Below are 27,555 nucleotides of genomic sequence, written 5' to 3' on the forward strand. Positions count from 1 at the left end.
CAGCTCAATGCAAGAAAGGAGGAAATTGGAAGAAACCTTATCCAAAAAGAAATAAGGAATTCAGTCCATTTAGTTCCCAACACCCTTAGAAGAAACCAAGAGATACCTCGCGTGTCCGATGCTTTAGATGTGACAAATTTGGTCACTATGCTAAAGAATGTCAGAATAACCCTAACCAAAGTGAAGCCAACCTAAATGAAGTCTCAGAACAAAATGATGACTTCTTATTCATCTCCGCTCTATCTAGCAGTGTTCCTTCAAAAAGCAATACATGGTTGATTGATAGTGGTGCCTCCAGACACATCACAGGCTACTGTGATCACCTTTCAGGCTTAGTAGAAAAGGATACCAGCCTTCACGTGGTAATTGGTGATGACGCTTGTTATTCAGTAAGAGGTTCTGGCTCTACTTCTCTAAATTTAGACTCTGGTATTTCCTTGCACCTCAGTGATATCTTGTTTGTTCCTGGAATTAAAAGAAACCTAATTTCCATTTCTGCTCTAGAAGATAAAGGTTATCAAATTGCATTTTCTGAGGGAAAAGTTCTTGCTTGGCCTAAGAAAGCTAGTTTTAAATCTACTTGTATAATTGGTCATAGATATGATAGTCTTTATAAGCTCTCTACTAATCCTATTCAAGCCCTCATTAATGAGGTTCCTAAATCCTGTGACTTATGGCATAGAAGACTTGGGCACTTGCATTATCAAGCTCTTCCATCCCTTGAAAAGTTAGTCAAAGGTATGCCTAAACTCAGTCAAATCCATGATAACACTTGTAAAGGTTGTGCTATAGGTAAAAATGTTAAAAGTCCTTTTCATAAAAGTGAAAATAGAGCTAAAAACAAACTAGAACTTGTTCACTCTGATTTATGTGGTCCCATGTCTATAGCGTCTCCTAGTGGATTTCATTATTATGTAATCTTCATAGATGATTTCTCTAGGAAAACTTGGATCTACTTCTTGAAATCTAAAGAATCTGATGAAGTCTTAAATAAATTTAAAGAGTTTAAAGCATTAACTGAAAACTCCTCTGGTAAAAGAATTAAATGTTTAAGATCTGACAATGGAGGTGAGTACACCTCCGGTAGCTTTTATGATTTTTGTGTTGAGTCAGGAATTAAGAGGGAGTTTTGTGTTCCAAACAATCCTCAACAAAATGGTGTTGCTGAAAGAAAGAATAGGACTATTGTGGAGGCTGCAAAGGCTATGATTCACGATCAAGACTTGCAGACCTTCCTATGGGCTGAGGCTTCTAGAACAGCAGTGTATATCCAAAATAGATGTCCTCATCGTGCTCTAAAGAACATGACCCGGAAGAAGCCTTCACAGGATCCAAACCTGACATTAGTCACCTCAGAATTTTTGGAAGTCCCGTTTATGTTCATGTGCCCAAGGAAAAGCGATCAAAGTTGGAACCCTCCGGAAAAAAAAGCATACTAGTCGGCTACAGTGAGTCCTCCAAGGCATTCAGGATATACATCCCAGGTCAAAGGTATGTTGAGGTAAGTAGGGATGTTACATTTGAAGAAGACATTGCTTTTAAGAAATTGAAAGGTTCTTGTGTTATTGATGAAGCTATTGACAATCAAGATATAAATGTTGATACTAACCCAGAGATTCAGAGGGAGCAAGTTGAACCTCCACCTCAAGATGAACATCATGATCCACCAGAACCCATGAACTCCACTGATATTCCTAGTGACATTGTCATTACCAAAAAGAGGCCTCTTTGGGTAAGAAACACCATTCAAGAAGTTGAAAGATTTGTTGCTCCCAATGACACCTTCCGTGAAACTAAGAGACATCAGGTATTCTCCAACTACGTTGCTTTGATGTGCAATCTCATTGAAACTGAACCTTGCAATGTTGAAGAAGCCTTGATTCATCATGCCTAGAAGCTTGCTATGGATGAAGAGTATCAGTCTATCATCAAGAATGATGTGTGGGACATTGTGCCAAGACCCAAAGGTAAATCTGTTATTTCCTCTAAATGGTTATTTAAAATTAAACATAATGTTGATGGTAGTATTGAAAAATATAAGGCTAGATTTGTAGCTCGTGGTTTTTCTCAAAAGGAAGGCATAGACTATGAAGAAACATTTGCTCCTGTTGCTAAATATACTTCTATTAGAACGATAATAGCTATTGCTGCTGCTAGGGGTTGGAAACTACATCAGATGGATGTTAAGACTGCCTTCCTCAATGGTGTCATTGAGGAAGAGGTCTATATTGAGCAACCAGAGGGTTATGAGATTCAGGATAGATTAACCCATGTGTGCAGGTTAAAGAAAGCTCTGTATGGCCTTAAACAAGCTCCTCGTGCTTGGTATGAAAGAATTGATAAATACTTGCTAAGTCTAGGTTTTTGTAAAAATGATGCCGACTCTAACATATACTTTAAGGTAGCCAATGATGAAATGCTAATTCTAGTTCTATATGTGGATGACCTATTCCTTACTAGTAAAGATGAACTTATTATTAGATGCAAGAAAGAATTAGCTTCAGAATTTGAAATGAAAGACTTAGGTCTAATGCATTATTTTCTAGGTCTAGAAGTATGGCAAAGATCTAACGAAATTTTTCTAAGTCAAGGAAAGTATACTATTGACATTTTGAAAAGATTTAGAATGATGGATTGTAAACCCATGTCTACTCCTATGGAATCTAACTTAAAGAAGTTAAGTGTTTCTGCAACTAACTCTGGTTTTGCAGACCCATCAGAGTACCGGCAGATGATTGGTTCACTGATGTATCTTGTTAACACTAGACCAGACATGTGTTTTGTTGTGAATGCTCTCAACCAGTTTATGAGCATAACCAAACATGTTCATCTTGTTGCGGCCAAGCACATCGTAATATATTTGCGAGGCACAATTGGTTTTGGGCTAAAGTATCCACTTAACACTCCAATAACCTTGGAAGGTTATTCAAATGCAGACTGGGCTGGAAGTGTCAAAGACAGGAAAAGCACCTCCGGCATTTGTTTTAGCTTGGGATCCGCAGTGATCTCTTGGGCTTGCAGAAAACAATCCTCAGTAGCATTGAGTACTGCTGAAGCTGAGTATATTGCAACAAGTGTAGCTTCTAGAGAAGCAGTGTGGCTTCGCAAGCTTCTTACAGGGCTGTTTGGTCAGGCTTGGGATCCTACAGTTATTCATTGTGATAACCAGAGTTGTATTAAAATGTCCATCAATCCAGTGTTTCATGACAGGTCAAAACATGTGGAAACCCACTATCATTTCATTCGGGACATGGTGCAAAGAGGAGCTATTCAGCTGAAGTATGTCAGCACTGATGAGCAGGTTGCAGATATTCTTACCAAGCCTCTATCCAAAGTGAAGTTTGCATACTTCAGGGACAGACTTGGTATTATGGAAAATGAAACCCTAATTGAGAGGGAGTCTCAATCTCAATGATACGTTGTGTTGTATCAAACCACCCTCTGCGGGCAATGTAAGGTGGTATTGTAAACTTCTCAAGGAGAAGTGAAATTATTAACCATCCTCTGTGGGCAATGAAAGATGGTATTGTAAATGTTAACCACCCTCTGCGGGCAATGTAAGGTGGTATTGTAAACTTCTCAGGGAGAAGTGTAATTTGTAACCATCCTTTGCGGGCAATGTAAGATGGTATTGTTAAACCATCCTCTGCAGGCAATGTAAGATGGTATTGTAAAAACTTCACAGGGAGAAGTGTAATTGTTAAACCATCCTCTGCGGCCAATGTAAGATGGTATTAGTGTAATTGTTGACCATCCTCTGCGGGCAATGTATGATGGTAGAAAAGATCCTCTCCACCCTCTACGGGCAATGCAAGGTGGATCCAATCTATGCACGTGTGCAAGCTGTTAGATTATGATTATGTAGTTCCATACTTTGCTTGTGTGCAAGATGGAAGATTATGGTTATGATTCTCTGCCCTAATTAAGAGGGAGTGTTGTTTATAATTAGGGCCTAGCGGATTCCAATTGCCTTGGGCAACATTGGAATCCACCTAAGGGGGCCAGCTCCTTCTCCAATATATAGGGCCAGGCCCTATACCTTTCGGCTCTCCAAAAGGTCCCCACGCTACACCTTGATAGGGCCGACCCTATCCTCTACACACAAAAGAAATTAAATGAATTAAAGAAATTAAAAGGATCAAGCCAACTTGATTAGGAGTGTTTGCTCTCCTATAAATAAGACATATACCTCTCACAATATGATCAATGCAGTTCTCAAGTAAATGCGAAATATATCCTTCTTGTGTAGCGAACTCCTTTGCAAGCAGCAGATCACAGCGAACTTCATTCATAGGTAGCAGATTATCAGTTAGGTCACAGCGAGCTCCATGTATGTGCAGATCTAATTGGTGATCACAGCAAACTCCATGTATGTGCAGATCTAATTGGTGATCACAACGAACTCCATGTATGTGAAGCAGATCTAATTGGTGATCACAAGTTATCATCAAAGACAGGGATCTCCATTGAAGGCTCAAGCAAAGGACTGCGAACTAGTTGAAAGGTGCATGCACAGCAAGACAAGTTAGAAGGACTATAAATCTTGATCATTGTCAACAAACTAGCTCTGTAGTCTTCTATATCATCTTCCTTGTGACTGCAACTTCTATACTCCAGATAAGTGTGTAATTGTCAATTGAATCTAAAACCATAATCAGATCTGAGGATCTTTTCTAGCTGGGTTTTTCCTCCTAGGAGGTTTTCCCAGGGTAACTTTCGTCTTGTCTCTTTTGCATTCATTTCTTACTATGCTTAAATCTGAAAAACCAATAAATCTAATTAACCTAGTTAGAAACAAATTCTGATTTTCTGAGTTTCATCTAATCTGAAAGTACTAAAATTAACATTTACCACGTGATGTTTTGGGTTTTATTGCGCGTCATTTCAGGGTTTTGTTTGATTTTTTCCTCAAAAATCATTTCAGGGTTTTACCCTTTTTTCCACAAAAAAGATGATTTGTAACCCCAAATTTCTTGGTGTTTTGATTTTCTCCTCAAAATCGTGAATTCTCTTTTGCAAGGTTCTTGTTTCTGGGTTTGACGATTTTTTCCATAAAAATTGTGCTTTGTTGCAGTCAAGTTTGGGTCACACTTGGACTTGCCAGGGCAAACATTTGCAACTGTGGTATCTTGCAATCTGTTTTGGAGTTGCTGGAGCAAATAGTGTGCTCAATACTCTTCTGTAAAAGGGTTTGCCGATTTTTCCTCAAAATCATGGTCTCAGGCTTCTACAATTTGCGTGTACCAGTTCTATAATTCACGTGTGAGGGTTACATCAATCATCCAGAATCAGCTATTCTTGGTCATTACCACTTTGCAGATCCTGGGAGGGTTTTCGTAGCAGCAGAGTGTTCTTTGCATTGCATTTGTGATCAAAAGACCTGCAGCGTCTTCTGTCGGGTACTTAGTTGATACAATGACCATTAAGGGAGGGTATTAGAATAATTCATTCTTTTAGTCAATTACCTTCTTTTGTGGTTCTATTAATGGTCATTTAGTTAGTCATTAGTCAACTATTGCTTCTTTTATAAGAACGCATAGTTTTCTTTTAAGTTTAAGCTTTTTAGCTTTATTTAGCGTTTTAAGCTTTTTTAAGCTTTAGATTAACAGTTTGTTCTTTTTAGAACACCGTCTTGTAATTCCTTTATATACGCTTGTATATTCGTAATTAATTTATCCGACTATTTTGAGCAATCAATTTTTCAAAACCTGGGAAAGAGTTGGCCATTTCTAGAACTTAAATTAAAATAAAAAAAATTCCAAACCCAAATGAAATTAAAAATCTAATCTAGGCACCTCCAATTCTATCATGGATCCATTTGGAATCTACAACAATTGTCTCTCCATGTACCTCTTGGGATAGTTTGGGTCATTTGAAAATACGTAACCCTTTGATACTTCTGCTCTTTGCTACCTTAATCCTTCTTGGAAGACACTTCATAGTGTAGAAAGCATATGTTTGATAACATATACTGATTGATAATCCCTTTGTCACTTGCATCGTTACACAACTTCTATGTGGATGGAGGGTGACAAAGGTTCTTTAGAGGATCAAGACATGGCAAGTCCCACTTCCTGCATTATTACTAGTATTAAACTTTCTTTGTATGCTCAACCAATAGCATGGGCAAAGGATAAATACGAATGAGAATTGCATATAGTGTCAGCACATCATTACTCATACACCTTTCTACTTGGACATGTTTGGTTTGATCTTTCCACTTCAAACAAAAATTTGAAAGGAATCCTTAATGATTTAAGCCAGGTATTAAAATAACGATTGGGTAATGCTTTGAAGAAAGTAGAGAGCATTTTAAAATGGAGCGGGGTCCTTTTTCTCAACAAAGCAAGATGTATTATTATTTAAAAAATTGTAAATAATTAATAATAAATTATCTATTTATTATTTATAAAGTTATGAGTTTATATTTTTATTGTTTATAGATATTATGAATAAATAAATATATATGTATAGATATATTTTATATGTATCCTATTTATATTTGTATTTGTATTTCTTTATTTTTAATACATTTATAAAGTTATTGTGAATATAACTACACATTTAGTGATTTTTAATGGTATGGCCACCCATCTGTACCAATACTACGGAAAATAATTGCCACAGTGGCAAAACCAAAACATGAGCCCATCCTTAAACTGGCAACTTAGGAGAAAGGTCATAGAAGAGATGAGTACTCAAGACAAATAATCATGAAAATTTGTAACTCATGTATACATACTCCATGTAGTGAAAAATGCCAGAAAATGAAACATCTAACCTATACCAATTACTTTGAGGAACTCAACTACTGCAAGATGCTAAAAAAAGTGTAAACAAAATTCACTTTTCAATGCATTTCATTCTTTGGGAGCCCTATCAATTTTGAGTAAATGTATGCCCAAGAAGTTTCTGGAGAGATTCTGTAATGTCCCCACTTTGGAATAGAATTTAATAATAAATAATAATAATAATAATAATATTAAAATAGATAAAATAAAAATAAAATTTAAATTAAAATATAAAATAGTATAATTAAATATAATTAAAAATTTAATTAAGTTAATGAATGGTCAAAAGACATGGAAGGAAAAGTTGCGACTCCTTCAAACATGGGATATAAAAGGGAGAAAAGAACCTCATTTTGGAAAGGGGATAACTGGGGAATCATAAGTGCAAATCTGATTTAAATAAGAAGTGCAGATCTGATTGTGAAAGGTTGTGTCCCTTTCAAAGGGCGGAAGTAATGAAGAGTTGCACTCTTTCAAAGGGTGCTAATAGTGAAAGGGTGTGTCTCTTGCCAAAGGGCATCCATAATGAACAGGTGTGACCTCTCCCTCACATTGAGAGATATAAAGGAAAGGAGTCAAAAGCATTCACTGACATGATCGATCAGATCAGATCAGAACTGTTATTAACTTACAGGAACTGATAGCCTCCTAGGAGGGGACATTACAGTGGTATCAGAGCAATGATCTTGCCATCCTGCAGGGTAAAGAATCTAAAGATGAATCAATAATGGAAAAAGAATCTAACAATATGTATATTCACATGTATGCTCCGTGTTCGCAGATATCCATGTGTATGCTTCGTGTTTTTAAGTGTATGCTTTGTGTCTTCATGCGTTCAAGTTATACTTCGTGTATGCTCCATATTTGATCTAGAGTATAAGGATAGAAAGAGATGTGAATTTTGTCCATCTTATGGGAAAGGGTGTGAGGTGTAATGGAGGAGGTGTCGAGGGGGCTCATAAGAGGTCATAAGGACCCTAAGTCAAGAAACCTAGTTACATCCTCTATCCCACACTCACAAGATGTTGTTTGTATGTAGTATAAGAAAGTGCAAGAGGGAGAACGGTGATAAGGTCTTCCTCTAGGTAGCCCACCTCATGGTAGTTGACCGATGGTCCCATGAGGCCAAGGGAGTGTAAGACAGAGTCCACTACTCTTGGACTTAGAGGGGAACACCCTATTGCATCTTTCCAAACTCTATCATAACTGATTATTAACAAGGGAATAAGGATGGCAGTGATGAAGGGGAATGGTGATAGGATACCTCACTAGGTAGCCCACCTCATCGTAGTTTAACCGATGGTCCCATGAGGCCAAGAGGGCTCTGGCATTCACTCCACTCTTGGGCCTAGGGTAGAGGGTCTCTTGGACACCTCATCATTCCTCTTACTCCCACTTTTTTTTTTATGATTGAGCTCCTATAAGGAGTTGGACAAGACTATGGTTAAGTTAATGTTCCTAACTAAGCATAAAGAATCTATGCTTAATCATCTCTCTTAGAAAGTTAGAAGTTTTATATTATTTATACATAATCTACTGCAGGATCTCAATCAGGTACGTATCATATTTTATTGTTTCAATGGTTTCCTAACCTATTGCAGGATCTCAATCAAGTACGCATCTTGTTCCATTTGTAGTTTTACATAAAATGGTGATTTAGGGCAAGAACTAGGGTTTTTACAAAAAAAGTAGCAGCATGTTTATTCTATGAGTGTTTCGAAAGCCATTTCATATTGGGAATCATTTTGAACATTCCATGATTATTGCTTGAGGACAAACAATCTTGAGTGGGGCGGACTGTAATGTCCCCACTTTGGAATAGAATTTAATAATAAATAATAATAATATTAAAATAGATAAGAATAAAAATAAAATTAAAATTAAAATATAAAATAATATAATTAAATATAATTAAAAATTTAATTAAGTTAATGAATGGTCAAAAGACATGGAAGGAAAAGTTGTGACTCCTTCAAACATGGGATATAAAAGGGAGAAGAGAACCTCATTTTGGAAAGGGGCTAACTGGGAATCAAAAGTGCAAATCTAATTTAAATAAGAAGTGCAGATCTGATTGTGAAAGGTTGTGTCCCTTTTAAAGGGCGGAAGTAATGAATAATTGCACTCTTTTAAAGGGTGCTAATGATGAAAGGGTGTGTCTCTTGCCAAAGGGCATCCATAATGAAGAGGCGTGATCTCTCCCTCATGTTTAGAGATATAAAGGAAAGGAGTCAAAAGCATCCACTGACATGATCGATCAGATCAGATCAGAACTATTATTAAGTGACGGGAATTGACAGCCTCCTACAACCGGGGACATTACAAATCCCTACAGAACAATGAAGAACTAGAAGAGAATTTGCATACCACTCAATAAAATTATCATGTAGATGATTTTAGTTTTCACTTTTTGGCATAATATCAAAAAAACATACTCTATAGAATATTCATAAAAAATATCAGACAATCCTGGACAAGGTAAAGACGGACCTGAGTATAGATCCAGCATCTGTATTAACATAAAAGAAATGTTGATGCCTGCAATAGCAAAAGGATACTCCCAGGTGGCTCGTTTCCCTTCTTGTTTCAACAATAGCCTACAGAATGATTTCTGCACTTCACAGACATTTAGGAAAAGTATAATACACTCCCATTAATGACTGGACAATGTTTATATAAAACAAGCTAAATGTTATCTAATCCCAAACAAGCATGCCACTTTGGTAGGAAAGGAAACTCTTATATATTACAATAGCCAAGAAGAAAGCAACTTTAAAAAGTAGAAGTGTACATACTGGAAATGTTTTGGCAAAAAAGAGCAAGTTCTCAAGTGAAACAAATCCGCCACCCCTGAAAATATGACATTTTTTCCATTTTCCAGATCACTTTAAACTCACTTTTCATCAACAAAAATTTGAAGATATTGACAGAATAAGTGGTGATCAATCTCAGAAATTAGACATTATATTATAAATCTAGCGGCTGTTTCTGTAAAATCAACTGTAATATTTTTGGCAATATTTCTTTAGTACAATCCATATGTAGGAAATCAAAAAATGTCTTCTTTCCTAATATTGAATAACTGTTCATAAGGCCTTACAGAAAGAAAGACATTATGCTTCCAACCCAAATGATGAGAGAGGATGTTAAGGTGATTCCATGAGTGTGTGGTGATGTTACTATTAGCTCTTATATTGGTCACTATGGTAATCTTTGTCCAAGAGTACTTGCAATGGGAGAAAATTTCATTTTTCAGTGACTGGAAGTACTCTTTGAAATATAGAAAAATGACAACTGCTGTTATCTGAGAGGAGCTTCCAAGAACAGCCCTGCAGACCATTGGTTTAGTAGAAATGAAGAGCAATTGACATGATGTTGACCTAAGTTCAAGACTTGCTAGACATCTTTCTTGTGTTAATGTGGTGATGATGACACACATCCATGAAGAAAAGGCTGGGTGCAAATCCACATGAAGGTCAATTAAATAAATACCCCTTGTCGATGAACTCTTAGAGAAACAATCTTTTAGTATATATAATTCATTCACCCCCACAGACAAGTGTATGCTTTCAATTGATTCACCAAACAAAAGGAAGAAGAGAGCCATTTGCAGTACCATACCTAAAATCTGTTGATGGATTTGAACCTTGCCATCCCATATCTTTCCACTGCTCTGAGATGAGTCCCCCTAGTTCCACATCAGGAAATGCTGCTCGCCATAGGGCTTTGAGAGCTTCCTGAAATACAAAAAAGCTTAATTAATAGCATAATTTGCAGAAGCTTGCATTTATGAATGTACAAAAGAAACAGACAATGAAGAAAAATGATCAGCAGATAGGAAGGCAAGTATAATGACACTTTAAACATTTTTGAAGAGTGCTGTGAGATTTGATACAGTTTGACAAAGAGACAAATTTATGCCAAAGGTTCTAATGCAGTTCTGTTAAAAGTCACCAGTTTTGCAACATTCATCATTGAACATAAATTATTTCTCTTAGGAGAATCAATGAGCAAGTAGAAAAAAAATTGTATGTAGCCTTGAACAAAACACTAAACCATAGTTTCTGCCAGCTGTCATTTCGGAATAGCCAGGATGGATTAATCATTAGACAACTAGTCCTCTCATTTGGAGAGAAACAATTACCAAAGGTGCAGCCAGTAGCCCAGTATAATAATCAGTAACACCATGTGCTCATACAGTTGCACCATAAAAAAGAGTTTTGAAACCATCAGAATGAAAATATGAAGATTAAAGCCAAATTTGACTTCTCAACAAACACTATAAACAAAGGGAAATAAGCACAAATGCAGTGAGGTCATTGTACTCACAATCTATATCAGATATATCTCATGTAAATGATCATACAATAATATCTAGCACTACATTTGACATAATCTATAAAATTCCATTTATTAAACAGCACTAGCATCAGACCTTTATCACTAATAATATAGTATATAAATGAGCTCTACCCCAAATTCATCCTAGGTTTTTTTATACTCCTCATGAAAGCATCTGCTCCTAAGAAAACTCACGCTTCTCCTGATCTACATCATTTTCGACATCTTTATTTTTCTCTGAATAGTGTTGGGGTGCGCCTTCAGCTGCTGCTACTTCTTCTGTTATTCCTGGAGGGCTTCGACAGTCTGCTTCCAGCCGGGATGTCATTGCCTGTGCCTCTCCTGGTCCTACGCATCTTGCCCATAGTCTCCAACTGTTCAGACTATTCTGCCACTAATAGGGGTGGTTCTATAGCTTGTTGTGTTTTACTCTTTCCCCAATGTTGTCCTCTATGTCTTTTGTGGAGCTGATTGTGGTTATTTATAGGTTGCAATTCAGTGTATTTGTCCAGCAAAACCCTAGTTGGAGGGGTTTAGGTGTTTGATCCTGTTATGAGTGCTTCAATGAAAGATTCAACGAGCTTTCAATTGAACCATCTATCTTTGTCCCTCTGCACTATGCCCCCTAGCTCGGAGATGGTGAAGTTGTTTTTAGCTATGTCTTATGATGAGAAAGATTAAAATTGTTTTGCCCAAGATTTGCAAATTGGTGTTAAGGTTCAAAATGTGGTTAAGAAGTCTCATAGGATTCCCCTACTTGAGCTGAAATCGGATTTTATAGAATAAGAGGAGCATTATTTTGAAATAGGGCAGATTTGTAGATTCCACAAGTTCTAGCCTACTCTTGCAGATCTCCACTTTTGGATTTCTAAGACATAGAAACCCTTCCTCTCTAATGATTTAGTCATGTACCCATATGCACAGGATTTATATTTAAATATTTTTTTATTTTATTATAGCTATTTGTAGTTCAGAGGAATAACATGAGTTTCTCCTAGAGACACACACTAGTGAACATAAATGCAAATGAAATAATCAAGAAAAGACATTATTGGTGGTGTATTCAAAGTGTTAATCTATACATATGAGCATTGTACCCATATAAAAACTAGCACTCTCTCAACATGAACAATGTAGGAAAGGGAAATGATGTTAATCTCAAAAATGGGATGCTAAGCAATCAACGATGGGTTCAAAGACAAGTAATCACTACACCACTTGACACACCCCAACCGTCAATCTAAAATATATCTCCCCACCTAGAACCTTGCCTAACCACCTCTACCTCTTATAATTCTCCACCCTTATTACTAATCCTAGATAACTCTACAATGATAAAGATAGTCTTGATATTGCATCTTATAACTAATTTACAAGGCCAGTCACACTGATTCAAAGCATATCATTAAAATTATATACGTGTCATTACTCAATCTATAGATGACTTCATCATAATAGGAAAATGGATGCAATTGCCTTCAATCCAAAAGATTTAAGTGGATGTGATGTTTATACTTTATATTAGAGAAAAAATCTAAAAGAAAGAAAAAGGCAGACGCTTACTTGATGTTCAAAGCAAGTACCATCAAAGGGAACTTGCAATCGCATTTGAAGCTTTCGTAATCGCTCTTCCTGGATATGATAGCATAATTTATCATAAATGATGAAATGATTAATATTATTTATTGTCATTAAACAATGAGATTCCATACAAACTGTTATTCCTAAATATATGTATTATTAATAATATATCATGCTTTCCTAAATCCTATGCTTTTATATACACTTTCTTTCCCATAAATACATCATTAAAGAAGCAAATAACATTTCTAATTTAAGATATTAAAAAGGTCAAGTACCCCAAAATAAATAGAAAATTGAATCGCATAAATGAGGTAGCAATGTTGCAAACATATGACAAGGACCTAAAACAATAATCATTAAACATCAAATCAAGGTTTTAAAATGCTTAATGTATCTTGATGAATTAATTTATGACAGCTGATTAGAAGGATTACAAGGAAGGTCCCTTATAATAAAACCGAGGAGAAAAACCATCTAGGCTTATGATAGAATGGGCTAAGAGTCAACATCTTGGCAAAAAAATCCCACTGACCTTTGACCAGAAGAAACAAATATTGCTTAAAAGATTTCAAGCCAGTCATACTAAGTGGGGAGGAATCCTCCTGAAAAACAGCTTTGCATCTTGCTTTCCACTGAAAATTCAAGGATGCCAGCTGAAACCTTTGCTAGACATATTTGTAGCTATCCCTAAATATTGGAGTGTCTTGTGTTGGGGTTAATTAACTCCATGAGATAGGAGTAACAAAGAGGAAATGAAACTCTACCTGAAAACAGGTCCAAAAAGGCTCAGGTTTTGGTGTACCTCCAAAAGACATAATCAACAGCATACTCTTCACAAAATGAAATGCTAGAAAATTCCGTAACCCCATTTTTTTGCAGCCTTGTTTTGATTGTCAAACCTTGACGAGGCTCTGGTCGTCCCAAAACTTTGTGCTTAAAATAAGATTTTGATGTCCAAATAGTGTGACAGAGTCTTTCCCAGCATAATTCTAGATCCTTGAACCTCTTATTCAACTATCGAAAAATAAGAGAAGTGCATTGCTTCTACAAGTACTTTGTGTCATACTTGTATAAGATTTTCCCATTTCTCCACTTCAGATCTTTTCAATATTATCCTGTCACACTCAATGCACTTTAAACAAACAATTTTCAGAAATTAATTTGCAAATTTCTTCTAAGACCAATTTGTCTGTTGTGTTCAGCTTTTGGGATCAATATAGATAGGCATACAGCTTATATTATAAGAAAATAAGATTAGTGTATTTCACTCTACAGATACATGGACATAAAACTTAAAATAATGGTAACTAAACTAATGGATTTTGTTTTAATATTGTGGGCTCCTACAATTCATTTGTAGACATCTTGAATACAGCACAATAGCATATGCTGTACAGAAAAAATAGATGTCTGATTTTATACAAAGTCAATGTTCATATCTAGGGTATATCCAGAGCATAATCTGATATTAACATACATCCAGTACTGGGATGCACATATCTATGATAAGAAAGTGTAGTATCCCATAGAATGATGTAAAACGTTATGGACCCTGAAAAGCTTACTCATCATATATTTTAGAATTCCACTGTCCATAATGTTTACTGTAATGTCCCCTACCTGATTAACATAATTAATCTATTTCAATATACTAAAATTGATCAAGAGACTAATCATGAAGCCAGTCGTTGATATTCTTCGAATTATTAGTTATTAACAAGTGCTTATTTATTTTCCTCATTAGACGATTAATTTCATTATTCATAGTTCTTAACATAGATATCAAACCTTGCTTCTACTTCAGTTTTATGGGAGAAGGGTCTATGTATGTTACCAAAGCACTTAGAGACCAAATACAAGAGGTTCCCTCAAAGTTTATAGATCCAAGCCCTTACCTATCTTGGGTCTATACCCTCAAGGCTTACGGGTCACTGATCCCCACCCTATCTTGGGAATTAAACATATTGCTTGGATTTAGACTACTCCTCTTTGGAACATCTCATCCCCATCTTCTTAAGTACTGACAATAATAGCATGAGTTAGACTATAAGTATACTAACTGCTCATGTATTATGAATATATATTAAATTAAATATGACTGCCAGATTTAGACTGCTCCTCTTTGGAACATCTCATCCCCATCTTCTTAAGTACTGACAATAATAGCATGAGTTAGACTATAAGTATACTAACTGCTCATGTATTATGAATATATATTAAATTAAATATGACTGCCATACATATTGCAGTCTATATTAATATTACTATTGAATTCTGCATAAGAACACTATCAGGCATCATATATTAAGCACATCTTCATGCATACCACCAAGAGCAAGGATGTTACTGCCTATAACTAAATAACAGTTCTGATCTGATTTGATCTGATCTAATCGTTGGTGATCTCACTGGATCCTTTTGATTCCTTTCCTTTATATCTCTCAATGCGAGGGAGAGGTCACACCTCTTCATCATGTATGCCCTTTGGCAAGAAACGCACCCTTTCACCATTAGCACCCTTTGAAAGAGTGCAATTCTTCATTATTTCTGCCTTTTGAAAGGGACACAACCTTTCATAATCAGATCTGCACTTCTTATTTAAATCAGATCTGAACTTCTCATTTTCAAATTGTCACCGTCTCAAATGAGGTTCTCTTCTCCCTTCTATATCTCATTGTTGAGGGAGTTACGACTTTTCCTTCCATGCTAACTTAATTATATTTAATTAATTATATTTAATTATATTCTTTTATATTTTAATTTAATTTTTTTAAAATTCTTTTGTATTTTTTTTTTTTTTTTTTTTTTATTATTAATATTATTATTAAATTATATTTCAAAGTGGGGACATTACAGTCCACCCCTCCCAAATTTGCTTGTCCTAAAGCAATGTTGATTTTAATTTTCTCAAACTAAGTCATCTACCAATATGAATCACAAACACAGAGCATACACATGAAAAACACGAAGCATACATGTGAATACACATATTGTCAGATTTCTTCTTATTGACTAGAATGATTCATTGATTCATCTTTACCTTGCACGATGGCAGGATCATAGCTCTAATACCATTTGTAATGTCCCCTACTTGATTAACATAATTAATCTATTTCAATATACTAAAATTGATTGAGAGACTAATCATGAAGCCAGTCATTGATATTCTTCAATTTATTAGTTATTAACGAGTGCTTATTTATTTTTCTCATTAGATGAATAATTTCATTATTCATAGTTCTTAATATAGATATCAAACCCTGCTTCTACTTCAGTTTTAAGGGAGAAGGGTCTATGTATGTTACCAAAGCACTTAGAGACCAAATACAAGAGGTTCCCTCAAAGTTTACAGATCCAAGCCCTTACCTATCTTGGGTCTATACCCTCAAGGCTTATGGGTCGCTGATCCCCACCCTATCTTGGGACTTAAACCTATTGCTTGGATTTAAACTGCTCCTCTTTGGAACATCTCATCCCCATCTTCTTAAGTACTGACAATAATAACATGAGTTAGACTATAAGTATACTAACTGCTCATGTATTATGAATATATATAAAATTAAATATGACTGTCATACATATTGCAGTCTATATTAATATTACTATTGAATTCTGCATAAGAACATTATCAGGCATCATATATTAAGCATACATATTAAGCACATCCTCATGCATACCACCAAGAGCAAGGATGTTACTGCCTATAACTTAATAACAGTTTTGATCTGATTTGATCTGATCTAATCGTTGGTGATCTCACTGGATGCTTTTGATTCCTTTCCTTTATATCTCTCAATGTGAGGGAGAGGTCACACCTCTTCATCATGTATGCCCTTTTGCAAGAGACGCACCCTTTCACCATTAGCACCCTTTGAAAGAGTGCAAGTCTTCATTATTTCTCCCTTTTGAAAGGGACACAACCTTTCATAATCAGATCTGCACTTCTTATTTAAATCAGATTTGAACTTCTCATTTTCAAATTGTCCCCCTCTCAAATGAGGTTCTCTTCTCCCTTTTATATCTCATTGTTGAGGGAGTCACAACTTTTCCTTCCATGCTAACTTAATTATATTTAATTATATTCTTTTATATTTTAATTTTATTTTTATTATTCTTTTGTATTTTTATTTTTATTATTATTATTAAGTTATATTTCAAAGTAGGGACATTACATTTACTTTAGAAAATAAATGTTGGAGGCAGTTGTGTATTGAGAAAAAAATATTTTTTTCAAAATATAGAGTAAAAAGATCTATATAATAATATATACAGTTGTCTCCGACAGAAAAATTATTTTATTGGATTACTCTAATGCCCCACGAAATACAATATTTAGAACTCAATGTGCCATAAATTCAGACCTACCCATTTAGTCTGACAAATTTGCTTTTCAAGACACTTAAGTAACTTTTTATTGCTGTTGTGCGTTGTCATTGGTAAGATAATTTTTGGTACAATTTCAAATAGCAATTCGATACAGGAATAGTTGCAATAGAATATCTAGGCATAGGAAACTTGGATAAGCTGAATGTAGTCATTCTGTGAAGTTCACAAAAATTCCTGTACCACTGAAAGATATTGAAAAGTTGTCTTTATTTGCATATCATCCAGAAACTCATCTATCATGTAAGTCAGATAATATCTACAAACTATATGTACTGGCTTCTGCTGCTAGAATTGGAAGTCATGTAGATTTATGAAACATACTGGCCGCTATAAGTTCTCTACTATGGGCTTCTGCCGTTTTGATGGAAAAAATACATGATAATGCGTCTCTTTACCTTAATCCCCTACTTAAAAAAATATCCTCTAGGGGACGATTAAAAAAAATAAAAAAGAACACAATTCGTTATGCAATTAGCACTCTCCCAGTTGAAGTTAACTAGACATATATGCAGTGTAGAAGTTGCCACGTCAACTTATCAAAGGCTTCAAACATATCCAATTTGATAAGCATTCCAGAATAACAGTCAGCTTTTGAGAGAGTAAATGGTTCTCCAGGTGTAGGTGGATTCGCAAGGTGCAGTTCACTCTGAAGCATTGTTGTGAGGTCAAACCCATAGGTAAAAAATTTGAACAATATATACCATATATAGAAATAAATGCCTTGTGCACTTCACAAGGCATCTCTTAAACCAAATTGGCACCTAGCATGGTAATGACCTAAGAGTAACCATTATTATTATACATATTCTGATAATGTCTATGATAAATCTGTCTTAAACAAAGCAATATTGTTGTGTTCATATGATTGAGAAATGAATGGATTTGGGGTGTTACAATGAATTTTGTTGCTACTTTCTGACAATGTCACAAAAGGGGAATATTGTGTATAGCCCCCAATTTGTGGGTTCCACATTCCTTAGCTGCTAAAACAAGATGTGTATGATTGAGATCCCAAAGTTTTGACTGTGATGTTTGTGAAACTCCATACCTACCAAATGATTTATATAAAGTAAATATCAAAAACCCTCTAGTATTTTGGATATTTGCCAAGATCTAGACTCGAGAGCATTATCTCTTACTAGTTAGAAGATGTCTTGTTCTGCGTTAAGCTTTTTACCAGGAGAAATAAGCATGATGATACAGTTGATATAGTGTCTCTCGAGATTGTCTTGTTGTCTCCTTTCCTTACCAACGTTAACCTATATTTTTTCATGTCTCTTCCCATAAATATATCTTCTTCAACTTATTGTAAATTTGTAAGAGTTTTTGCTCCTGTGAAAGTAATTCTTGATTCAGGCTATGTTGCAGAGTGTGTTCCTGTAAGATATGCAAACAATTTTTTGGTTAGGATTTCATCTGGAAATGCTAATAATAAATGCTCTCCTATTTCAAACCTTAGAGAAAACCTTTAGACATTTTGATGTCTGATGGACACAACATGTGTAGTAACTTTAAAGTATTGCTGACCTATTTAAAATATAGATACTGTTGTGACCATTTCACACATCACCCCATCAAATATGGGGACCCCCTCTTTTTTTGCTTCCAAGAGTAGTAGTCAGTTGATCAATTGGTTAGTATTCTAAGATTAGACTCCAAGATGAAGATTCCCTTTGTCCTAGAGCATTGTTGATCTTAGTAACTGAAGATGAAACTCATAGTTAAGAGGTACGTAAAAAAGGATTAAGATCATCGAAGTCTCTTAGCTTAGGTCAATTAGGGTTTGAAGAGAGCATGAGGAGCAAGATTCAAGGTTTGTCCCAAGCTACGTTGTGTTTTTTTAGATCAGATTGATCGCAAATAAACAAAACAACACAAAGAACACGAAGAACACCAGAATACCCTAGGGAAACCTTCCTCTTGAAGGTGAAAAACCCAGCAATGAAATCTCAGAATATATTAGACAAGATCAAACATGTCTCTACAAGTTCGCTTCAACTCTTGAAGCTATATGCACAAGTTAAATCATCATACACAGCAGTATATGTAAACTGAACCGAACTAGGGCATCAAAATGATCTTCTATCTTATTCGCATATGCAGATGAAGTGCTCCAATTAGAGGATGAATCCGCAGCGCTGAATAATGTATTTGCTTGACTGAGATCGCTGATCCTCAAGTCTGAATTTGCAGATGTCAGAAGACATTCGCTCTTGACCAAAGTGTGAGTTCGCTAGCCAAGGAGGTAATTTGCTGTCCTAAAGAATTCGCTGATCTGAGTGTGAATCGCTGGAGGTAATCATTGATGAAGTTCACTGAGAATATTCGCTCTGCTGATGATACTTATAATTCGCTGATTGCTTGATTGATTGATTGATGAATGGCAATGTTCCTTGTATATATATGATTCAGCCACCCTTCCATCATGGGTCGCCCTTACATGCAATATAGAATAAAACAATTTCAATAACCATAATAGGGTCGGCCCTATAGCAAGTAATACAAGTTATATTTTGATCCTTTGCACATATATTATGACTAAGGCCGATAGGCCAATTAGTCATACATATGCTAAGTCAGCCTTAGAAGGAATCCGACCTAGCTACAAACATCAACATGTTGAAATGTCAAGACTTAGTGCGAAGGAACCTAAGATGGCCGATTTGGTGAAGAAGGTTTTGATAACAAAGGATCAAGTTTTGAATCATGATTCGCCTTAGAGATGAAAATTTGGTAAACTTAGTCTCAAAATTTTGATAAAACTTTGGAATACAAATGGATTGATAAGGTCCCCTAATTGGCCGATCATGGTTTTGGTTTGCAAAGGAACCTAAGTTGACCGATCAAATGATAAGTAGCAAAGGTATCTTCAAAATCCGCCATGATGAAATCTTGCAAAGGTGTTATCAAAAGCCGCCCAAGTGTATGACTTGCAAAGGTCCCTTGAAGAGCCGCCTAAATCAAAAGTTGCAAAGGTGTTATCAAAAGCTGCCCAAGTGTATGACTTGCAAATGTCCTGTTGACATGTATTTTGTACACAATCATACACAGAATAAAATACCCAAGGGTACCTTATCCTCTCTTGAATAAAATCTCTAACTGCTGAAGATATCGCAAGAAGGATCAGTTAGGGTGACTTCAATGTTCTTTTAAGTAGGGTCTCTACGTGTGGATAAGCACCAGTGGTCGTTGTGATTGCTGTGTCATCAAGGGGCCGTACGTTTCCGAAATGCAGGAACAAGATTTCCTAATACTAATGAATTCCAAAAAAAGATCAAAAGCGCAGGGCTTGCAAGAGATCTAGTCCAATCTAACCCTAAGAATGACTCAATGTGGACGAGACTTGGCAAGATTCTACCAACTTCAATATTGCCATAAAATAACAACTCAATTGAAATTGATGCGATCTTCTAAGGTAACAAATGATTTTTTTCAATTCATCAAGGATCATAGACACTACCACAAAGGCACATATCCAAGATACAACAATGATTGAAGGTTTAAGTGATTCAAGTTTATCCAGTTGACCACGCAAGGCATTCCTACAATCAGCAAGAAGCTAGTGGTTTGGAGAGCGAATCTCACCGACGATCAGGTCCAACACTTTATCCTTCAAACTAAAATACTACTTTGATTGAGAATGATTCAAGAAAGTGAACAACCATGAAGATAACCATAAGAATTGCAATAAAACACCATAACTTCAATATTCTATTGATCTCAAAGCCATCATGAACAACAATTGTTTGAAATTCCTTCCTCAAAGCTCAATCTTGCTACAAATCAAATTGCTAATCTCTAATATCTCTCTAATTCTCTAATTTCTCCTTAATCTCTAGTTTCTCTAGTTTCTAGTTACAAAATGAAAAGAAATGAGGGTATATATAGCATCCTCAATTACAATGAACGGTCCAGATCAAAAAGAAGATCAATGGCCAAGATTATGACACCTAAACCCTAATTAGGGTTTATTACAAATAGTCCCCTTTTTACTGAACAATATTAAATGCATAGCCAAATATTAAATTTGGCACAAAAATCTAGGAGACATAGACCAATGACAATTAAGGTGCCACATCATCTATAACAACCTCTCATCTAGAATCTTATTCCCTTTCCAATGCTCCTTTTTAGCATATGCAATGAATCTAGACACGATTCCTTTGATCTCAGCAATTGGAATCTCGGGAAGATTCTTCATTCGTTCTTCTAAGTGGATGACCTGATCAAATGCCTTAAGAAGAGCAGCGTCCCATTCAGGTTCAAGTTCCTTGGTCTTCTCAATCAGGAGCATGGTGGCAAACATCTGATCTCGTTGCTCATTTGTAATAACATTCTCATCTTTGCAAAAGATGACCTTGACTCTATCTTCTAATTCTTGCAAATCCACATCTGTCTCAACTTCGATCCTCCTGCCAAGAATAGTACGTAGTACCTCAAACACTCTGTCCTGGATCGAGTGGATAACCTCCTCAACATGATTGCATCTAGTACTGATGTCCTCGAAGAGAACTTCCTTCATCTGGAGTAACGTCGACCACTGAAGTAAACTATGAGGTCCTCCATCCATTATCTTTTCTTGCACTAGGACCTTCCTTGATGTTTGTCTGATTACTTGCAAGACTGGAATGATAACATCTTTAGTATGAGCAAAGGCAGCTACCGTTATCATCAAGTTGTGGATGACCTCAAGAACTTGAATAGCTCGATGAATGGTCTGCATCATCCTTGTTGCAAATTCAATAGCAACTATATGGGATTTGTTAATCCAAGAGCTCATAAGCTGAACCAAACTCCTGACTCTCTCTGCCTCGCCAACTGATTCAAGGGGAAGTGCCTGTGTAGGAGATACTGCTGGATCCTGACGTCTCAAAGGCTGATTGAGATGGCCAAAGTAGCCTCTCCAAGCACTGACCTCTCGCTCAAGCTTCCTATTCTTTTCCATTTCTTCTCTAAGCTTGTCCTTAAGTGCCTCAAATGAATCAGTGGCATCATCTAACGTCTGTTCGGCTGTGGGTGGACCAAGCTCAAACATCTCTACATCATATTCCTTTGCGAGGATCTCACCTTCATACTTGTCCACTGCTGGTGTAGCTATCTGCAATTTCTTGGATCCTGTCTCATCTCTGATCATCTTGGACATCTTAGTAGCCTTCCTCTTCTCTGTCATCTTTTGAGAATTTCCAACAAGGCTCTCTAAATCAATCACACTGTCCTCGTCTTCGATCACAATCACCCTTGTAAGTCTTTCCTTTAACCAATCTGGGATGGCCGGTCTTGTTTCTTTAACCTGTATCTCCTTAGGCAATGTTTCTTCTTCTCTGAGAGGAGATGTCACTTCATTATCTTCCTTATCTTCATGTAGCTCATTAGCTTGGAGAGACCCACTTGGTGACCTTCGAGGTACCTGTCCTTCTTTATCGTTCTGTACCATTGATTCCATAGACTCCTCTATCTCAAGTGTCCTCTTCTCAGGTCGAGAAGACGTGCCGGATGAACGATCTCGATTGGCCTCTTGCTTCTTCTTGGAAGATTCTCTTTTCTCAGGTCTCTCTTTCCTCTTCGAGCCTCTAGGATGGGGGTTGCCTTCACTTACGCTTCGAAGGTTGCCTTCGCTTGCATTTCTGGGATTAGGATTACCCTCACTTACACTTGCTCCTCCTTCAACTGGTCTTTCTTCCAAAGTGAAAGTCATAGATATGCCTTGCTCTCTCAACTTCTGATGCTGCACATCAACCCATCTGCGAGTACAAGACAAGACTGGAGCCATCAAAGCATCTAGATCCACAACCTCGGGTTCATTCCAATCTAGCCTCACTGATTTGCTTGCTCGATCATAAGATGATTGGAGATGTCTACCACTATCCTGAGCTTGGTCGGCCACTCTGTAAATCTTGCATTTCCTGATGAAGTCTAAAGGCAATCTAGAATGCATCTTTCTTTTCACTTCAAGGTCATCCAAGAGATTCATCACAAAGTCTTCTATCTGAAACTCATGCTTATATTTTCTTCCGACTGTCTCCTCTATATACCCATATGGATCAAAGTTCTCTCTCAAGGCAAAGAATGAAAATGAATATAAAGCTAACTCTTTCTCTGCATCATCCATGGCTAGAGCATTAGGACATACCTCAACTGAATTCCCTAATATGATAGGCACAGGAACTCCATTTCCATGTCTGTGTCTGAATGCCTTCACATAAGCTGCCAACTGTCTTGTTACCTCAAGTAACACAATTCTGTCTGTCGGATATCTCGGCAACATATAAGGAGGTGAAGGACATCCATGAACTCTAATATATGTAAACTTCTGAAATTGGATGAACCAAGCACCGTACCTTTTTACAAGCTCTTGTGCATCTTGAGATAGCCGGTTGTGAATCCCGCCTTGCAATATCCTGGTGATGTTCATCATGAATGTATCATTGACTAACTTGTAGTTACTTCCTGGCGGATGATGCAAGTGAACATAGGAATCACAAACTCTGACCTCGCCAGGTCCTCTTCCAATCACTCCTCTGTGAGGTAGTCCTGCATACTCAAAGCTCCTGATCAAGGCATATATGATGTATGAACTCATGTGGAAAGACTTGGTAGCCTTCAATCTCCTTAACTGTACGTCCAAGCAATGGCTAATCATTCTAGCCCAATGGATTGTTCCTTTTCCCTGAACTATCACTTGGATGAAGTAGAACATCCACTTCTCAAAATAGAAGGCTTGAGGAGCCCCTATAACTCGGTTGAGTAGTGTTATCAAATCTCTGTACTCCTCCTGGAAGTCGATCCTATGTGGTGTGTTCGGAATCTTGCTCAGGCGAGGACGACTCTTGAGTAACCAATTCTTGTTGATGATGCTTAGGCAAGTGTCTGGATCATCTTCGTACATGGACCTGGCTCCTTCTAAGCTTTTATAAATCATATCTTTATGTTCTGGCAAGTGAAGAGCTTCACTGATGGCTTCCTCTGAAAGATAAGCAAAAGTGTCTCCTTCCTTGGACACTATTGATCTGGACTGTGGATCATAATGGCGAGCACACTCGATCATCAACTCATGGCACTGGATTGCTGGAGGGAAGCCGGCTGCCTTGATAATGCCACTTTCAATTATTCTCCTTGCGACAGGTGATGGCTTGCCAATGTAAGGGACCTCTCGAAACTTCTTCACACTGAAGTTTCCCAAGTTAGTATCTCCAATGTTGCTCCACTTAGACACGATCTTGGTCTCCAATTCTTCGTTCTTCTGATCTTCCTTCATGAGAGCTGGACGACTGGTGGATGCTCCCGCCTTTGGGGTCTCCATTGTAACACCTACACAACATTTCATAATAAGAAATAGATTTTGCAATGTATAAACATAAATTAGATTAAAGATTGAATTTAGGAAACCTTATGATAAGTCCTTGAGTTATCATTTCCTAAATACAATTGAGCTATTGGAAATTCAAAATTTCAAAATTCAAAATTTAGATTAAGACTATGACGGTCAAAATTCAAAATTTAGACAAAAGAAAACTTCGCCATACCTCACTTGAGAGCTAACTCTAAAAAGATGCAAAAATATGAAATTCGCCTAGGCAAAAAACGAAGTTTGAAGTCTTCAACGTGATCCTCCTTTAGCAAAGGCGCCTTTCTTGTCAATTCCACCACCCTTGGGGTCTCCAACGTGATGATAGAGAATTCGCTCCACTTGCCACAAAATTCGCACTCTTCCTTAATGAGATTTCGCACTTTCTCCTTGTCTTCTCCAAATCGCATGCAAATGAACGATTAAATGATGATTTGAAATGCAATATCGCGCCTTTCTTATATAGGCGTTCACCTCTTCAATCCCCCATAGGCCGACTTTTGAGAATAGGCAAAATAAAAAAACAAAAAATATTAAATAAAGGGAGGCCGACTTTGTAAAATATGAAAAAATAAAACTCAAGCGCTCACCTCCTTATTTAATTAATTAATAATTAATAAATTAAATGCCTTGTAATTAATAGCTTCGATTTTTAAAAGGCAAAATTAATTATTAAATGCCTTGTGCGCACCCATTAAATGCCAATTTTAATTAAAAATATCAAGGTTTATCGAAATTTAGCATTTAATGCAATTCAAAATTTAATGGCGCCAAACACATGAGAGATGTAAGGGATACAAACCATATCGCTCTGGTCCCTGGGAGAGGGACAGGAGTGCTTTAGCATTTAGGTCCTCCGTCTTTCATTTTTCACGTTTGAAACCTCATCCCCTACGTCCAAAATAAGGTTTTCGCTAGGTATTTTAAGTGTGACCTATTCCATCTTTGGAAGGAATACCATTTAGACCATTTTCGCGTTGGTCCCTTGGTGAGGGACAGGAGCGAACTTTGCTTTTCTCCTTGATCCTTGATCATTTTAATTGCCAACTTACGTCACAAGGCAAGAAATAATTTCATCCATTCATTCTACGCATACATAACTTGTCCCTTGCAAGGCGAATTTGATATTTGAGTGAATATCGCCCTGGTCCCTTGGTGAGGGACAGGAGCGAACTTTGAATTCTAACTCAAATTCGTCATCTTTTCACCTTAACTCCTTGTTCATCACCTTTCAAATGACATTTCGGATCTTGTGTAACCTTGCTTTGATGTGATCTAGGAAGAAAAATGATTGATTTTATGAATATCGCCCTGGTCCTTGACTGAAGGACAGGAGCGATTTTGCATCCTTGCTCAAGTTAATCACCTTTTGACGTTTGGTTCCTTGTTTATCATCTTTTCAAAGACATTTTCGACCTTGCGCGACCTCGCCTTGACGTGGTTTTTGAAAGAAATGACCAGTCTAGTGAATATCGCCCTGGTCCTTGACTGAAGGACAGGACCGAACTTTAGTCTATGGTGCAAATCCTCTATCATATTGATATCAAATTGTCTTCAAGGCGTAAAATGGTGCCCTTTATTCCTTCTTGAACGTTTGAAATGAAAGTGGCCTTCAAAGTTTAAGCATATTTGACTATTTCGCCCTGGTCCCTTAGTGAGGGATAGGAGCGAACTTGGGTAATTTCATCATTTTTCATGGTCCTTGCAACTTTGTTCTTCTTCGAGGCGTTCCAAACATCATTGCCACCTTGTACCTTGGCTTGGAGTGGTTTAAACTTGGAGGAGAATACTAGATAGCCTTGATTTCGCCCTGGTCCTTGACTGAAGGACAGGAGCGAATTTTCACTTGTAAGCTCATTCGTACTTTGCTAACTTTCAAATTTGTCTTCAACGGATTCATTATGCTCCCCTTCACTTATCTTTAACATGAGACTTGCTCCAACTTCGTGGGAAATTCGCCTTAGGAGGAAATCGCTCTGGTCCCTTAGAGAGGGACAGGAGCGCCTAGGCAAATATGGGCTTCATTTGGTGTCTTGCACTCTTCAAATGATCTCCAATAGATTCGTTATGCCTCCTTTTACTTGCCTCAAACTTAAAAACTCTTTTCACTTCGCCAAAAACTTGTCTTGTGGAGGAATCGCTCTGGTCCCTTGGAGAGGGACGGGAGCTACCATTAAAATTCGCCCTGGTCCCTGGCAGAGGGACAGGAGCGATTTTGCTTCTAGGGCCAATTTCCTCCTTCGAGGTACAACCAAATTATATTCAACGAGTAAAATGTACCTCCCTTGTTCTTCTCAAATCGCGAAATCGTTCAAATCTTTCAAGGACAAGGCAATTTTGGATTTCAAGCTCCGGTCCTTCAGTGAGGGACAGGAGCGATTTGTCTTCATAGCATGTTTCCTTGTTTGCAAATTTCTTCAAATTATATTCAATGGACAAAAGATGTCCTCCTTTACCTCTTCCAATCCAAAAATCGCCTTAGTCCTGCAAGGACAGTTGAATTTTAAGAAACAAGCTCCGGTCCTTCAGTGAGGGACAGGAGCGATTTTTGTCCTTGAGGTCAAAATCTCAACTTTTCATTGCAAACGGCTGAATCCTGGCGTTCCATCATGTTGATTTCACCTTCCATTGCGTCCTTGACGCTTCGATTTGATCAAAATGAGGTCAAAATGATCTAAGTAAGTCATTTCGCCCTGGTCCCTGACTAAGGGACAGGAGCGATTTGGCCTTAAACTTTAAAAATTTGCCATTTTGAGTCTCAAAAATCTTCTAAATCTTCAATTATTGCATCTCCTGGCGACCCTGCACAAGACAAATGAAATAAATTAATAACCAAGATGCATAAAATATCATTTTCGCCCTAGTTCCTGGCTGAGGGACAGGAGCGATTTCACTTCCATAGGCCAAAATACCAAGATTTTAAGACTTCAATCACTTCACAAGGCAAAATTAGGCCATTTCCAATGCTCGGGCTCAATTATCAAAATTCTCAAAAATTAGCCAAAAATTCACAATTCCAACATTAACACTTAGGCAAAATTTGGACTTGCACTCAAAAATCTGACTGAACCTAGACAAACTCATTTGACCCCCTGACAGATTCACCTT

At 36.9% G+C, this 27,555-nt stretch overlaps 1 protein-coding gene across 5 annotated transcripts in view; it reads right to left on the reverse strand.

Annotated features, from left to right (window-relative positions):
* The window catches only part of LOC131067292 (uncharacterized), a 92,989-nt gene that overhangs the window by 36,526 nt on the left and 28,908 nt on the right, over positions 1 to 27,555 (reverse strand). For 4 of the 5 annotated variants that reach the window (XM_058002251.2, XM_058002248.2, XM_058002249.2 and 1 more), the window contains 4 exons: positions 12,696 to 12,764; positions 10,413 to 10,528; positions 9,587 to 9,641; positions 9,282 to 9,402 (listed from right to left, as the gene is read on the reverse strand). In XM_058002251.2, coding sequence (XP_057858234.2) covers positions 9,282 to 9,402; positions 9,587 to 9,641; positions 10,413 to 10,528; positions 12,696 to 12,764 — 361 coding nt within the window. The remainder of the gene's footprint in view (positions 1 to 9,281; positions 9,403 to 9,586; positions 9,642 to 10,412; positions 10,529 to 12,695; positions 12,765 to 27,555) is intronic. The other variant, XM_058002250.2, reaches the window with a different exon arrangement.

Source organism: Cryptomeria japonica, chromosome 7, assembly GCF_030272615.1.
Source record: "Cryptomeria japonica chromosome 7, Sugi_1.0, whole genome shotgun sequence".
In the NCBI taxonomy this organism is placed as follows: Eukaryota; Viridiplantae; Streptophyta; class Pinopsida; order Cupressales; family Cupressaceae; genus Cryptomeria; species Cryptomeria japonica.